The following is a 17,636-nucleotide window of genomic DNA, read 5'->3' as shown; positions in this document are numbered from 1 at the left end:
CTTGTGACCAGCAGATGGCGTTTGGGAGGATTTCCCACAGTAAAATATGGTGGCATGGAGGCACAGCAGTAGAGTTTTTGCCTTCCAGCACCTGAGACGCGGGTTCGATCCTGACTGCGGGTGCCGCCTGTATGAAGTTTGCATGTTCTCCATATGACCGCATGGGTTTTCTCCGGGTGCTCTGGTTTCCTCCCACACTCCAAAGATGTACAGATTTGTAGGTTAATTGGCTTCGGTAAAAATTGTAAAATTGTCCCTGGTGTGTAGGATAGTGCTAGTGTACGGGAGGGGGGGGGGGGGGGGGGGGGGGGGGTGATTGCTGGTCGGTGCAGACTTGGTGGGCCAAAGGGTCTGTTTCGATGCCGTATTTCTCAAGTCTGAAGTCTAAAGAATGGGATAGTGGATCATGGACCTGAGAGATCACCAACACATAATTACACCAGAACCTGCAGTGCCATAGTGTTGCAGGTCAGTTGGTGATGTTTCTGGTTGCGGGAATTCCTAATTCTAGCTGTCTGAGGTACGTTGTGAGTTTGGAAGGGGCGTGCCTGTTCAGTTCATTTACTGCAACCTTTGTCTCCCCCTTTGTGCCTGGGGGCCGAAATATCTGGACTTGTACCCGGGCGTAAATTAGCTTTGTAACTGGCTGTCATGTGCCTGTGTTTTATTCATTATTTAAGGCTGCTACATTAAACCCTCTCCGATGCAAATTAAGTTTTGCCCACAATCCACTCCCAACTCATGTCGGCATATCTTTTGCTTCTTCAGGTTTCTCCACGATGCAGGCAAATGTTCAGTTGTGGAATCGTGAAATCTTTCACGCGAATTACCAGAGTTTTCCTTTAATCAATCTTCACTGAAACCAAGAATAATGAATCGAACAATCAATTGAAGGAAAAAGAAAATGAATTTCCTGTTTCCCTCTATTGATTATTCAAATGAAAAATGAAAAAAGTACTGAGGTTGCAAACTCTCAGCCCCTGTTATATTTGTAAAACTGCTGAATTAGCATTTTATTAGCTAATAACCTTGCTGCCGAAATATAAGCCGGTCATTGAGGTCCCAATGTGTAGGAAGGAACTGCTGATGCTGAGGCTGTAGTGGGTGCCTGGAACATGCTGTCAAGAGTGGTGGTAGAGTCAAATTGAGGTCCCAATGTTACTTTAATGTTGGTGCATACCTGGTCCAGCTAGCCAAAGTCAGGGTCCGAAATAGCTGCACACAGAGAATCGCAAAGCTGCAGTAACTGTTAATAACATGGGTTTCAATAAGTTCCAGAGCTGGTCTCATCCTGAAGTTCAGCAGCATAACTTAATCTTCTGAGATTTCCCCGTATTTAGTCGGCGCAGGATCTGTGAGCCCCAGAAGTTCAGTACAGAGTTTCGGGGAAGAAAGGAGAGGAGAGTGTAAGAGGTCGTAAAAAGAGACTCCAGATGCTGGAATCTTGAGCAGAAAACAAGCTGCTCGGAGGAACTCAGCAGGCCAGGCAGCGAGGGAAATGGACAGATGACGTAAGTTGCACTTACCCCCATCATCACCAAGTGCTTCGAGAGGCTGGTCCTGGCACACCTCAAAAGCTGCCTACCCCCCACACTGGATCCCTATCAGTTTGCCTACCGCAAGAACAGGAGTACGGAGGATGCCATCTCAACGGCACTTCACTCCGCCCTCTCCCACCTCGACAACAGAGACACTTATGTAAGAATGCTGTTCATCGATTACAGCTCAGCATTCAACACCATTATTCCATCAAAACTGATCACCAAACTCGGTAACCTGGGCATCGACCCCTCCCTCTGCAACTGGATACTGGACTTTCTAACCAACAGACCCCAGTCTGTGAGGTTAGACAAGCACACCTCTTCAACCCTCACCCTGAACACCGGCGTTCCTCAGGGCTGTGTGCTGAGCCCCCTCCTCTACTCCCTCTTCACCTATGACTGCACACCTGTACATGGTACTAACACCATCATCAAGTATGCAGATGATCACAATGCAACTTCCTCTCCCCTCTCCCACCTCGACAATCGATTACAGCTCAGCTTTCAACACCATATTCCATCAAAACTGATCAACCAAACTCGGTAACCTGGGCATCGACCCCTCCCTCTGCAACTGGATACTGGACTTTCTAACCAACAGACCCCAGTCTGTGAGGTTAGACAAGCACACCTCTTCAACCCTCACCCTGAACACCGGCGTTCCTCAGGGCTGTGTGCTGAGCCCCCTCCTCTACTCCCTCTTCACCTATGACTGCACACCTGTACATGGTACTAACACCATCATCAAGTATGCAGATGATACAAGGAGCCTCATGTGGAGGAGGTCCAGCACTTAGCAGGCGGACAACGGGTTGGAAGTCCAGGCTTCAGGTTCCTGGGAGTCAACATCTCCGATGACCTCTCTCTTGACCCACAATACCTCTACTCTGATCAAGAAGACTCATCAGCGTCTCTTCTTCCTGAGGAGACTGAAGAAGGTCCATCTGTCTCCTCAGATCCTGGTGAACTTCTACCGCTGCACCATCGAGAGCATCCTTACCAATTGCATCACAGTATGGTATGGCAACTGCTCTGTCTCCGATCGGAAGGCATTGCAGAGGGTGGTGAAAATTGCCCAACGCATCACCGGTTCCTCGCTCCCCTCCATTGAGTCTGTCCAAAGCAAGCGCTGTCTGCGGAGGGCGCTCAGCATCGCCAAGGACTGCTCTCACCCCAACCATGGACTGTTTACCCTTCTACCATCCGGGAGGCGCTACAGGTCTCTCCGTTGCGGAACCAGCAGGTCGAGGAACAGTTTTCCGGCGGGTCACTGTACTCAAAATACCCTCGGTGACTGCCAACCCACCCCCCCCCCCCCCCCCCGGAGGGATTATTTATTCAAATCGTTTGCTATGTCGCTCTTCAAGGGAGATTAAATGGTGTTGTCTCTGTACTGTACACTGACCATGACAATTAAATTGAATCTGAATCTGAATCTGAGCTAGTAAGTGATAGGTGACTCCAGGTGAGGAGGGGTTGAATGACAGATGATTCAGTTTGGGGGATAGAGATAGTAACAAAGGGTAGGGGTGATAAGTGAAGGTGGAATTTAATAAGGAAGGAAGTTGGGGAGTGAAATATAGAACCAGAGGGACAGATGGTTGGTGAAGAAAACTGGAGGATCCTGTGTAGGATGATGTGGATGAGGGAAGCAGAGGAAGGGATAGGAACTGGGTGATAGGAATGAGGGGAGAGGAAATATAAGGACAGATGTTGCACCTCCAGCAGAGAGTGGAAAGCCCCATCTTGAGAGCAGAGCTACTATGGCACATCTGAGGTGTTCTTTTTCTTCAGGAAATGTGGCATCTTCCTTCTCCCCTGCAGTTGTAGCAGTGGATGCTCACCCATGACTCCTCTGTGTCCCTCGCTCTCGGCTCCCTGTCCTCCCAGACAGCACAGGGGCACTGTGACAGAGTTGCTGCCGCACAGCACCAGGGACCTTGGTTTGACCCTAACCTCAGGTGCTGTCTGTGTGGAGTTTGCTCGTTCTCCCTGTGACTGCGTGGGTTTTCTCCGGCTGCTCCAGTTTTTTCCTACCTTCTAAAGACATGCAGGTTTGTAATTTAATTGCCCATACCAACCAACATGCCCCATCTGCACTAGTCTTACCTGTTTGCATTTGGCCCAACACCTCTTTTCCCATCCTATCCATGTACCTGTCTAAGTGTTTCTTAAATGTTGTGATAGTACGAGCTCTTCCAGCAGCTCGTTCCATATACCCACCACCCTTTGTATAAAAAAAGTTGCCCCTCATGTTACTATTAAATCTTTCCCCTACACCTTAAACCCATGTTCTCTGGTTCTCAATTTCCCTACACTGGGTAAAAGATTCTGTACATTTACCCTATTGATTCTTTCATGGAGATTCATTGGTGTCCTCTCTAGTCACTCAATTGCCCATTCCAAGTCATGCCAAAGCATTGTCACAGCTCAGGCTGCTATAGTTTATACATGGCATAAAGCGTGTGAGTGTGTGTACATATACGTGACTTACATCCTGTTTCCCAATATGACCCAGCTTCTCCGTAGTGGAAACAGATACCTCATAAGGTCGGATGACATGATGGAGACGGTTTACAATGAAAAAGGAGAGATGGTGAAAACCAAAGAGCGCCGCCTGTTCATGCTGAACGATGTACTCATGTGTGCCACAGTCAGTTCCCGGTATGTACACTTCAATGTGTCAAATATCTTGTTATCTTGTTCAATATTGGCACTTCTGAGTAGCTGCTTTTTGCTCATTTTAATCTTAATAAGGTAGTTATTAACAGTCAATTTCTGTGTATAGGTTTTCCATGCGAAGGTGAGTGAAATTTCAACTGGGCAATCCTGATTATTACACTCTGTCTATCTCTTCCCCACCCTGGTAACATTATCACACTCTGTCTCTCCCTGCCCCAGACATAACATTATTGCACTCTCTCTGTCCCTACCCCCTCGTAAAACATTATCACACTCTCCATGTCCCTGTCCCACCCTTATAACATCACACTTTCAATGTCCCTGTCCCATCCTGATAACATTATCACAATCTGTCTATCCATGCCCCATCCATATAACATGATCACACTATATATCACTGCCTTATCCTTATAACATTACCCCACTCATTCTGCCTCTGTCCCATCACCACATTTCCATTGACCTCATTAATTTCCAAACTATATTTGCTCTGTGGTCACAGTTTGTTCCCTTCTTAAATGTGACATCTCCAAGTTTGCGGATGACACAAAGCTGGGGTGGCAGTGTGAGCTACGAGGAGGATGCTATGGGGCTGCAGAGTGACTTGGGTAGGTTGGGTCACAGAAGCATGACAGATGCAGCATAGTGTGGATAAATGTGAGGTTATCCACTTTGGTGGGAAGAACAAGAAGGTAGATGGTGTCAAATTAGGAAAAGGGGAGGTGCAACGAGACCTGGGTGTCCTTGTACATCAGTCACTGAAGGTAAGCATACAGGTACAGCAGTCACTGAAGAAAGCTGTCCTTTCCATGTATCCATTCAAATGTTTCTTAAACAATGTTGATAGTACCTGCCTCAACGACCTTTGTGTTAAAAGGTTAATCCTCAGGTTTAATTTTCTTTATCGACTCTGACTGAATTCTGCAAAAAGTCCAAGTCATTTTTGAATGTATTACAATGCATGATTTGACACTTTGCCTCATTAGCACTGGTTGGATTTTGTAAAGTGTAGTACTGAGATCAAAGCTCAGTTATTGGGTTACACCCAGACCTCTTGCGTAAACATTGTTAAACAGACAAGGCATGGAAGTAACCCATGGAAACACAAGGAACTGCAGATGCTAGCTTACAAAAAAGACACAAAGTGCAGGAGTAAATTGGCAGGTGAGGCAGCATCTCTGGAGAACATGGATCTGCAGCATGATGGCGAGACGGTAGAGTCACTGCCTCACAGTGACAGACACTCAGACAGTCGGGACCCTTCTTCAGATTTATTGACACGTTGGGCCATGGCCCTGAGTTCCCCATCTCTTCCATCTGGATTGTGCAAGGTAGTTTAGTGGGAGGCATCTGATAACGTGCACACAATCAAATAGAAATCTTTTTGTTGCATGCTATCCAGTCAGCAGAAAGACTATACATGATTACTATCAAGCCGTCCATAGTGTACAGATACAGGATAAAGGGAATAACATTTAGTGCAAGTTAAGTCCAGGGAAGTCCGATTATAGGCTACGCTAGCCCAAAGGTCTCCAATGAGGTAGATGAATGGTCAGGATCGCTCTCTAGTTGGTGATGGGATGCTTCAGTTGCCTGATAACAGCGGGGAAGAAACTGTCCCTGAATCTAGAGGTGTGCATTTTCACACTTCTGTACTTCTTGCTTGATGGGAGAGGGGAGAAGAGGGAGTGAGACTCTTCCTTGATTATGATGGTGGTCTTGCCCGAGGCAGACATGTGAGATGAAAGATGGAATTCAAAACGTGTTTTTCTGGAGCCAGTGTAGAACGGCTGATACAGTGAAGGGTTCACTCTGGTCTTGTCCTCGAGGCTTGGTATTAATGATTGCTTAATGCATGCAGTGAAGCAGAACATTCTTCAGTTCAGTATGTGCACCCTACGATCACAATTACTGTGCGACACAGTGAAAGCCTGTGTCACAAAATCAGCTTCAGACTTACAGCTTTCACAGTCTGATGTGCTCCCATCCGAGTTAATTGATACTTGAGGAGAGATAAATTGCAGTTAAAGTAATATTTCCAATAATTAATATTGGAAAAAATAATTAGTTGCACAAGGGTGCATGAAAATGCAACAGGATTGTTAAATTACTATGGCTATGACGTTATTAAAATTAAGAGTTTTCTCTACATTTGAAAATTAGTGCTTTGAATCATAAAATTAAGTGAGTTAAGTCTGCTGTTGTGTTTTAATTACAATTCAATCTGGTTATTGAATGATTTTCATTCATCATCCTGGTGATCAGAGTTAGTGGAGTTCCTCCAATAAATCCTGCTGGTCTGAAAGGACTGAATATCTTCATTCAATATTTCTCACAATAGGGAAACGCTTGTAGTTATAATTGGAGTGACCAAATGCCAATTGCTTTTATTTTATTTCTTTACAAAATGGGCGGTTATGCTCCAAGTACCAAAAATAATAATGTGGACCACGGTCCCGGTTCATAAATAGTCAGGGTTATAATTGGCATGTCATATTGAAATTTGTACAAAACACTGGTTTGGCTGCACGTAAGAGTATTGTGTAAAGTTCTGGTCTCCACACCATGGGAAGGATGTGTAGCAATAGAGAGAGAGTGTGGAAGAGAGTCACCAGGATGTTGCCTGGACTGGAGACCTATAGTTATAAGGATAGATTGGATGAGCTGGATTTATTCTTAATGAACAATAGCAGGCTGAGTGGTGATCTTTTAAAGGTTTATGACATTAGCAGAAAGGATAGATCATCAGTATTATTCCAGAGCAGGGGTGTCTACAGATGAGGCTAAAGGCTGAAGGTGAGAGGGGAAAAATGTAATCTGATGGGGACATTTCTTGGTGGTTACCTAGAACGAGCTGCCAGAGAAGGTACTCGAGGCAGGCACGGTTATAATGTTTAAAAGGCATTTGGACGGGTACTTGGATAGGAGAGGCATGGAGTGATATGGGGCTCGTGGAGCGATAGGGGCAGCACAGTGACGCAGCGGTAGAGTTGCTGCCTCACAGCACCTGAGACCCCGGTTCGATCCTGACTGCGGGTGCTGTATGTATGGAGTTTGTACATTCTTCCTGTGACCTCATGGGTTTTCTCTGGGAGCTCCGGTTTCCTCTCACATTCCAAAGATGTGTGGGGTTTGTTTGTTAATTGGCTTCTGTACAGTGTCCCGAGTGTGTAGGATAGAACTACTGAATTTATGATTGTTGGTCAGCGCGGACTTGGTCAGCATGCTGTATCTCTAAACTAAACTATAAACTAACGTGGGCAAATGAGATTAACATAGATAGGCATCACATTCAGCATTGGCTGAAGGGCCCATTTCGATGCTGTACAATTGTATGATTCAATACAAACTAATATTTTCTACCATCTGTCTCTTGTGAGGCTTGTAGAAACTGGTTGTAGATAGCACAATTTCAATGAGTTGCTTCTGTTGAAAATATAGTCTACTGCTTATTTCATTATAGTTCCTTTTCAATGATGTTTTGGTATGAATGGGTGAGTTCTAGCATCACATCAGTTTCTGTTTCACCAAGGCAATTAGGCTGTGGTTCCTGGATTTCTGTTTAACATCCATTATAAAAACAGGCTGAGGCTTTAGAGGGCACTGGTCAGACCGCATTTGTAGCATTGTGAGCAATCTTTGGGCCCCATATCTGGGGAAGGGTGTGTTGTTGCTGGAGAGGGTCTGGAGGAGGTTTACGAGAATGAACCCAGGAATAATTGGGTTAACATGATGTGTATTTGATGGTACAGAGCCTGCACTCACTGGAGTTTAGAAGGATGAGGTGGGACCTCATTGAAACTTACCAAATAGTAAATGGCCTGGATCGAGTGGATGTGGAGAGGATGTTTCCATTAGTGGGAGACTCTAGGTCCAGAAGCCATAGCCTCAGAATAAGACATACGTTTCGGAAAGAGATGAGGAGGAAATTCTTTACAGAGGGTGGTGAATCTGTGGAATTCATTGCCACAGTTTGTGGGGGCCAGGTTAATGGATATTTTTAAGGCGGAGATTGATATATTCTTGATTAGTAAAGGTGTCGGGGGTTATGGGTAAAAGGCAGGAGAATGGGGTTGAGAGGGAAAGATAAATCAACCATGATTGAATGATGGAGTAGACTTGATGGGCCAAATGGCCTAATTCTGCTCCTATCACTTATGAATTTATGAATTTCATTGCAGACCCCAGCATGACAGCAGTGGTGTGGTATCCCCTGGATTGCGGTACCTACTGAAGTGGAGTGTGCCACTGAGGCAGGTCGAAGTGGTCGAGTTTGGGAACAGTGAGGATCTTGCTGAGAAAAGTCGATTTATACCCTCGCATTCTGGAGAAAAGATTCTAATTAGTACAAAGCCAAGTAAGTACATTTCCCAGCCTTGATTCTTTCTCCCTTGGAATTAATGTCCCACTGAACTGTTTGCTTACCTGGACGTGCAAAGATTTCAGTCTAATGTGCTGTGTCCACATGGCCCAGGCAACTTGGATTTCTTATATATAGGAAAGAACTGCAAATGCTGGTTTAAATCAAAGATCGACACAAAATGCTGGTGTAACTCAGTGGGACAGGCAGCATCTCTGGAGAGAAGGAGGAATCGGTGACGTTTCGGGTCGTGACACGTTCAGACTCTTTTTCGGGTCAAGGCCTTTCTTATTCCTGATTTAGAATGTTTGAATTTATTTGGATCACCAATTTTGAAATACCTATTTGTGGTTGTTTCGTTTTATTCACTAGTTAATTCCTGGACAGAAAAATCATTTTCCTGAGTGTCCGTAACATGAGGCAACAGGGAATAAAAGGGGATGTGCGTTTAAATATTTTATATGGCTCAGTATCCTATGAGAGAAAGCCATAGCTTTAATAGACACAAAATGCTGGAGTAACTAGGGTTAGGCAGCGTCTCTGGAGAAAATGGACAGGTGGCATTTTGGGTCGGGACCTTTCTTCAGACTGATTGTAGGGGGGTTGGGGATCTGGGACCAAGAAAAGACAAGGATAAATCATGGCCGGCAATAGTTGATCTCAGGCTGGGTGGTTCCCTAATAATCCAATTGTTGGCTGGGGATGGTAGGTGTGATCACAAGAGGGATACATTGGTGCAAACTGTGAAACTGGTTTAGTGGAGGAAGGGTAGGTGAGCGAGTGAGGGAAGTGTATGTAGAGGATACCTTCTTAGGGAATTCAACGTTCATACCTCTGCATTGTAAACTACACAAGCAGAATATGAGGTTCTGTCCTCCAATTTGTGTGTGGCCTCACTCTGGCAATGGAGGAGGCCAGGACAGAAAGATCAATTTAGGAATGGGAAGGGAGGAAAAATGGTTAGGAACGGAGAGATCCAGCAGGCTTTGACGGACCAAGCACAAGTGTTTATCAAAATGGTCGCCATGTATATGCTTGGTCTCACTGAATCACAGGAACACATTTCGGGAACACCGGATGCAGTAGATGAGTTTGGAGAAGGTGCACGTGAACCCCTGTCTCACCTGGAAGCCATAGCTTTTGTTTTCTTGTAAAAAAGAAATGGAATTTTTGCAAGTACTTTCAAACTGCCAGAGTTTATAAAATATTTATAATAAGTTTTATTTTCATTTTGAAAATCTGGGAGGCAACTGTGTGGAATTGAAATGAGCTTGGAGAAGCTCAGGTGATCAGTTTCATGACATGCAGTTGTTAAAGTTTGCCTTGTTTTTCTCTTGCTGGGATTCCCAGTAGAGTTTGCAACAGCAGCTCAGGTGTGTTATTTTCATGAGATCATTGGAAATTGGAGAACTCTCCAAGGTGGATGCCTCGGGGCGGCAGAGTTGCTGCCTTACAGCATCAGAGACCCAGTTTTGATCCTGACTACAGGTGCTGTCTGTACGTTGTTTGTACATTCTCCCTGTGACTGCGTGGGTTTTCTCCGGGTGCTCCGGTTTCATCCCACACTCCAAAGACGTACAGGTTATAGGGTAATTGGCTTCTGCAAAATTGTAAATTGTCCCAATTGTGTAGGATAGAGTAGGACAGTGGGCCGAAGAGCCTGTTTCCGCACTATCCACAAAACCTATTTTGGCAGAAATACAGCTGTTTCCAGTTGTACATCAGGTGGCCAGTGCATGTACGTGGTTTCAAAGTGTTGACCATGTTTGTGGTGTATGTCTCTGTATGCATTTCTGAACATAGAATGCAGAGCAGGAAAATGTCTCCGTGATCTTATACTTTAGTGTAGTATAGAGATACAGTGCAGAAACAGGCCCTTCAGCCCACCAACTCTGCACTAAGTAGCGATCCCCGCACGTTAACACTACCCTATCCACACTAGGAACAATTTACATTCATACTAAGCCAATGAACATACAAACCTGTACGTCTTTGGAGTGTGGGAGGAAACCGAAGATCTCGGAGAAAACCCATGCAGGTCACGGGGCAAACGTACAAACTTGTACAGACAGCACCCGTAGTCAGGATCGAACCTGGGTCTCCGGCACTGCAAGCGCTGTGAGGCAGCAACTCTACCGCTACACCACACCTCTATAAGATCACCCCTCAACCTCCAGTCTTCAAGAAATAAAGTTCTAGCCGGCCCAACTTCTCCCTATATCTCAGGCCCTCAAGTCCTGGCAACATCCTCACAAATCTTCTCTGCACTCTTTCCTGCTTAACACCCTTTCTATAGCAAGGTGACGTAAACTGAGCACTATACTCCAAATGTGGCCTCACCTGCGTCTTGTACAACTATAACATAATATCCCAACTTGTATACGCAGCACCCTGACTAATGAAGACCAATGAACTGAAAGCCTTCTTGACCACCCTGTCTATCTGCATCACCACTTTCAAGGGACTATGTACCTTCACTCCTAGATCCCTCTGATAGACAACACTTTGACTTCCCACCTTGCACTTATCTGCATTAAATTCCATTAACCATTTCTCAGTCCACATGGCCAACTAATCAAGATGTGTGGTTAGAAAATGATGTATTAATGTCCGAACATGAAGATTGTCCATGCACTGATCCCTTACAACAGATGTCTTGGATATCATCAACATAATGATGAGCTGCACCATGGTGGGAGTTGCTAGAGCTGCTGCCTCACGCTCCTTAGAGACGTGACTTCAATTCTAGCCTTGGATGCTGTCTTTATGGAGTTTGTGCGTTCTCCCTGTGGCTGCATGGGTTTCCTCCGGATGCTCCGGCTTCCACTCACAACCCAAAGACGAGCGAGCTTGGAGATTAATTGGTCCCTGTAAATTGCCCCTAGTGTGTAGGGTGTGGATGTGAAAATGGGATAACAAGAAACTAATGTTAATAGGTGATCGATAGTCAGCGTGGACTCGGTGGGCCAAAGGGGCCTTTTCCACGCTGTGTCCTTCAATCCATAAAATGTAATCTGATTACAGTCACAAATTTGTGATCTCAGATGACCAGCAAGAAGACTGAAATATGCTGTTTTGATTGGTTTCCAGTGCAACTTCTTGTTTTTAATTTAGTTTAGAGATACAGTGCGAAAACAGGCCCTTCAGCCCACCAAGTCCGCACTGACTACAAAAGTTTCTGCAAGTCAAGTTTACAGTCATATGCAATGAAAAATCTTGCTTGCAGCAACATCACAGGCATATAGACTCAGACAAGCATACAAAAACAAATTATACATAAAATGCACATAAACATTTCTAAATGAAAGAAGATTGTGGAGAAAACAAAACATTAGTGCAAAAACATAAACAGAAAAAAGCAAGCCAAGAAGTGGACTTTGGTAGGATTGGGGTTGTGCAGGGTGGTTCAAGAACCTGATAGATGTAGGAAAGTAGCTACTCCTGAAACTGGTGGTGTGGAACATGGCTTTTGTACCTCCTACCCGATGGTAGCAATGATGCTTGATGTGGACTTGGTGGGCCGCAGGGCCTGTTTTCTCACTGTACATTTAATGTCTAAAGTGGAAGCTCTCTGTTGCTTTTGTAGATTGAGTACAGGTTCTCCATAAAGTGGTCATCCAGTCTAAGGTCGGTTTCTCCATTGCAGGGAAAATTATATTTTAAGCACTGGAGCTTATAATGTCTTTATTGTGAATCATTTTGTAATTGCTGTGACTAAATCTAGAATAGAATAGTTTCTTTATTGTCATTGTAACATGGACCATGTACAACGAAATTTAAAATGTCAGCCAGTCAGTGCAGCATTCAAACATTTCTAAAAGCTAACGATACATACACGGTAAAATAATAAAGATAAACAACTAAATAAATATCACGAACAAAGCACGCATACACACCCAACCCTCCATCCTTCTGTCGATTTCACAGTTACCACAGTCCCTTAGTCTGTATCGCCCCTGCGTTCCTTGGCGGCTACATTTAGTGCTTTTATAGCAGTGGGGTAAAAACTGTTTTTTTAGTCTGTTCGACCTTGTCCTTGTAGATCTGTACCGTCTGCCTGACGGCAACAGTTCAAACAGGGAGTGTCCGGGGTGGGAAATGTCCTTTATGATATTCTGGGTTTTTTTGGTGCAGCGGGAACTGTGTAAGTCCTCCAAGGTAAGGAGAGGGCAGCCCACAATCCTCTGGGCGTTGTCAATGGCCCTCTGGAGCGCTTTCCTCTGAGCCGCTGTGCAGCTGGTGTACCACACGCATACACAGTATGTTAGTATGCTCTCAATGGAGCACCGATAAAAGGACAGCAGCAGTCTCTGAGTGATGTTGTTCTTCCTGAGCACCCTCAGGAAGTGCAGTCTCTGCTGTACCTTTTTCAGCAGCGCAGTGGTGTTCACGCTCCACGTCAGGTCCTCCTCAATATGGATTCCCAGGAAGCGGAAATCCGCCACCCTCTCTACACAGTCCCCTCTGATAGTCAATGGTACCATGTCCGTTTTGTTCTTCCTGAAGTCTATTATTACTTCCTTTGTCTTTAAGGTGTTGAGGAGCAGGTTATTTTCTTCGCACCACACTGTCAGCTGCTCCACCTCATCCCGGTAGGCGTACTCGTCCCCCCCGGAGATGAGTCCCACCACTGTAGTGTCATCCGCAAATTTGACAATGGTGTTGCTGTGGTGGGCGGGGGTGCAGTCATGTGTGTAGATGGTGTAGAGCAGAGGGCTCAGTACGCAGCCCTGTGGAGAGCCGGTACTGAGGCTGAGGGCCGTGGATGTGTGATGGCCCACTCTGACTCTCTGGCTGCGACCCGACAGGAAGCTATTTATCCACGTACAGGTGGAGTGTGGAAGTCCCAAGTCCCCCAGTTTGTCCACCAGTTTGTGGGGAAGGATGGTATTAAAAGCAGAGCTGTAGTCCACAAAGAGCATCCGCACGTAGCTCCCCTGCTGCTCCAGGTGAGACAGTGCAGCATGGAGAGCTGTGGCTACAGCGTCCTCTGTGGATCTATTTGCTCTGTACGCAAACTGGTGGGGGTCAAAGCTTCGGGGCAGAAGTGATGTGATATGACCCCGGACCAGTTTTTCAAAACACTTCATCACCACTGGTGTGAGTGCGACTGGCCGGTAGTCGTTGAGGCTGGAGATGTTGGTTTTTTTGGGCAAGGGGACTATGGTGGAGGACTTCAGACAGGGTGGGACAGTGGACTGGGCCAGAGACTGGTTAAAAATCCTTGTAAAGACTCCAGCCAGCTGGTCTGCGCAGTCCTTCAACACGCGTCCAGAGACGCCGTCAGGACCAGTAGCCTTCCTTGGATTGATGGCCCGCAGAGTGCGCCTCACCTCATGCTCCTCTATCTTGAGGGTTAGGCTGCTGTGGACCATGTGCTGTGATGTGGCTGTCTCGGGTGGCTCCACTTCAAAGCGAGCAAAGAAGTAAAGACATTTCGTTATGACATTCTGGTCACTAAATTTTTTAGATCCTGCTAATTTTATTAAATAAATAGGGTTTTGAGAGATGGTTTATTTTATTGGATAATTTATTGGATGGTTTATTTTAAATAAATTATTGATAGGTTCTTGATTAGTAAGTGTGTGAAAGGTTGCGAGGAGAAGGCAAGTGAATGGTTTTGAGAGGGAAAATAGATCAGCCATAATTGAATGACGGAGCCGAGTAGCCGAACGGCCTAATTCTGCTCCTATGACTTACGGTCTCATGAAGTTTTTCTGTATGGCATTAAGTTGGTATGCTACAAAGCGTATTAAAATAAAGTTTTCTCAAAGTAATGTGAAAGCAACTGTTGACAAACATTTGCTTCCCCTTTAAATCTCTTTAAGTTCCTCCACCTATTTTTATTATTTATACTGGTTCCTTGCAAATTGCATAAACCTGCTTAAAAAAATATATAGTTATGAATTGAGAAAGATAAACCAGAAAGAAAATGAACGATGGAATGTTGTAGAACCACCTTAAGTGACTGCTGTGCTTATAAGATCAAAACATAATATGAACTGGTTGAGATTGAAATCATTAGTTCTTGTTTTTAATTCAAAATGTGAGAGTTTTAAACAAGCTGGTTATCATAATCCTAGTACCCATGGTGGGACACAATGCTCTCCTTCTGGGCATTGAATCTGTTGCTTGCTCCACTGAAGATTGCCAAGTGATTTTCCGGCCTTTGCTCGTGATTTTTCTGCTGCTCTAAGTCTGTAAAAACACTCCCCTTGTTTGCGGCTGGGAGCAAAAACCTTTGATAGAGCTCCTTTTTGGTATTCAGTGTTGGCAGTGTTTCCTTGCTTTGCACGTAATAAATTGATGATTTTTTTTTATTGCAAACCAGGACGACCAGTAAAACAATTGTTACTTTGTGCAGTCTTTCAATTGCCATGCAAGGCACATCAAGTATATGGGCCTGGTCACTGAAGGTTTAGACACTGCACAAAGCAGTTGACGAGGCTGAAGCTTAATTGTATAAATTGAAGGGACAGAACTGTCTTTATAGCAGTGATTCATTGAGAACATATATTTTTGTTGGGTACGAACAAGGTTTTTGTTTGTGTGCTTGAGGTGAGAGATAAATCAGCTTTGACTCCCATTGGCGTCATTTCAAATACTAAAGTTTGCAGCTATTTTATCATGTTTCTGTGACTAATTTAATAACATCAAAAACTTAACCTGAAGGTCTGAAGTTATTACAGTGGAACTAGTAGCCACCCTCTTCCTCAGCCAACAATGGGCCATTATGGGCTCCACACTTCCTTGGTCATCTGTTGCCGCCCCTGATTTGTTCAGGCCTTTTCCTATCTCCAGTCCCCCCCCCATTCACTTTCACCCAGAAGTAGGGTTCCGGCCCGAAATGTCACCTGTTCGTTTGTAGGGATGCTCCTTCAAATGACGATGTTCATGGCCACTAAGTAGCTCTACATTGATGAAATTGTCTTCTTGTCTTTAGAGATTATTGCATTGTATCTGGGAGTCTAAAAACCAGTGGGATGTCAATCATTTCTGTTCAGATCAGTTTCCTTTCTTGTCACAAGTACCGAGGTGCAGTGAAAAACTTTTGTTGCGTGCTATCCAGTCAGCAGAAAGACAATACATGATTACATTCGAGCCATTTACTGTGTTTTGATACAGATAGGAAAGGAGTTTAAGAAAATCATAGTTAAAGTAAGAAATGTTGCTGTAGGAGTCAAGATTTGATAGTGTGGAGTGATTGTAATATGTGATTGTAGATCTGCTTCTGTGGCTCGTACACACATAGTCACCTGGGTTGGGTGCCATCTTGGAAGCATTCCTGTCATACTTTTTGGAATTTTGGCACTGCATGCATTCCTGCCATGGCTGATCACCTGTAAAAGGAGATGCCACCAATGGAAATCATTGATTCAGAGTATGGAGCAACCCTGCAATATTGTGGAAGGATTGGAAATTGGAAGGTCAAAGGCAGTGATCGCCCAAGCTACTTCCACATGCAGGATCATGTGTAATTCTACATGAAACATGAATCAGTGGTTAGTTCAGTTTAGGGATACAGCGTGGAAACAGACCTTTTGACCACCGAGTCTATGCTGACCATCTAACTGTTCAACTAGTTGTATGTCATCCCACTTGCTCATCCACTCCCTACATACTAGGGGCAATTTACAGAGGCCAGTTAACCTAAAAACCCGCACGTCGTAGGAAACCGGAGCACCCGGAGGAAACCCACGTGGTCACAGGGAGAACGTGGTCACAGGGAGACGGCATCTGAGGTCAGGATCGAACCTGCGTCTCTGGTGCCATGAGGCAGCAACTCTGCCAGTTATGCCATACTCTAATTTCTTCCAGTTCCACTACAATCTGTCGGCCATTGCTTCAATTTTCTTCTTGAGTAAGAGCATCACAAATTGTAATGAATGATTGAGGTAGCTGTGATGGGTGATGCATCACTAGGCCACAGAGTATTGTCTTGATTATATCACGTCTTTCTGGGCCTTACTTATGGAACTCCGTTGAGTTAATTGGTGGAAGAATACTGGAAGCCTTCCCAAATGTAATTTGAATACCCACGCACAGTGAAACTAAAAGCATCACCAATACATCACCATTAAAGACTGGTGTTGAAGAAGGGTCTCAACATGAAATGTCACTTATCTGTGTTCAGGATGCTGCCTGACCCGCTAAGTTACTCCAGCACTTTGAATTTTTTTATCACCAATACAAGTCTGCTCTTACAATGTTCTCCCAGACATACACTACTGGAGTGGACTAACGTCTCCCGATCATTGTTGTTCAGTACTAATGAATTGTCACCGGCGTACTGTTTTAACCTAATGAACATTTTCAGGTTGATAGTTCTTTCCAAAGTATTATGTTGTAGGGCCACATAAATTCTGATTAAGCCGGTGAGTGTTTTCACTCATTTTCATTGCAATCCCAATGCCATTCGTCATTGAGAGAGAATTCTCCTGAACTAGACCATCCTACCAACAACTTAGAGAGCAGATCTGAGCTGCTATCTACCTCATTGGATACCATCGGCCTATCTTTGATTGGACTTTACTGGACTTTATTTTGCACAAAACGTTATTCACGTTATTCCCTTTATCAGCTATCTGTGAATGGCTCGAGTGTAATCATGTATTGTCATCCACTGACCGGTTAGCACACAACAAAAGCTATTCATTTGGTACATGTGACAATAAACTAAACTCCAACTCTACGAATGTAGGTACACCAGCCAACCTCCGCTTCAACAGTGTGTAGGAAGGAACTGCCGACGCTGGTTTAAAACAAAGGTAGACATAAAAAGCTGTAACTTGGCAGTTCAGCCAACATCTCTGGCGAAAAGGAATAGGTGACGTTTTGGATCAAAACCCTTTCCCAGAACGGTCTCGACATGAAACATCACTTATTTCTTTTCTCCAGAGATGCTGTTTGACCCGTTGAGTTACTCCAGCATTTTGTGCCTATTTCCGCTTCAATGACTGATAGCTATTAACATTCAGTCGTGGGAAGGATGGTGATCCTGCACTGAAGGCAGGCAGGCAAAAGATCCTTCGGCAGTATTGGACCCCCAGTAT

At 44.7% G+C, this 17,636-nt stretch overlaps 1 protein-coding gene across 1 annotated transcript in view; it reads left to right on the top strand.

Moving 5' to 3' along the window:
• arhgef10 (Rho guanine nucleotide exchange factor (GEF) 10) overlaps positions 1–17,636 on the top strand; it is a 269,667-nt gene that overhangs the window by 170,288 nt on the left and 81,743 nt on the right. Inside the window, 2 exon segments of the mRNA XM_055636192.1 lie at positions 4,060–4,205; positions 8,405–8,580. Coding sequence (XP_055492167.1) covers positions 4,060–4,205; positions 8,405–8,580 — 322 coding nt within the window.

This window comes from Leucoraja erinacea, chromosome 5 (assembly GCF_028641065.1).
Source record: "Leucoraja erinacea ecotype New England chromosome 5, Leri_hhj_1, whole genome shotgun sequence".
NCBI lineage: Eukaryota > Metazoa > Chordata > Chondrichthyes > Rajiformes > Rajidae > Leucoraja > Leucoraja erinaceus.
The sequence above is the reverse complement of the archived record's forward strand: the minus strand, read 5'-3'. Positions and strand labels throughout refer to the sequence as shown.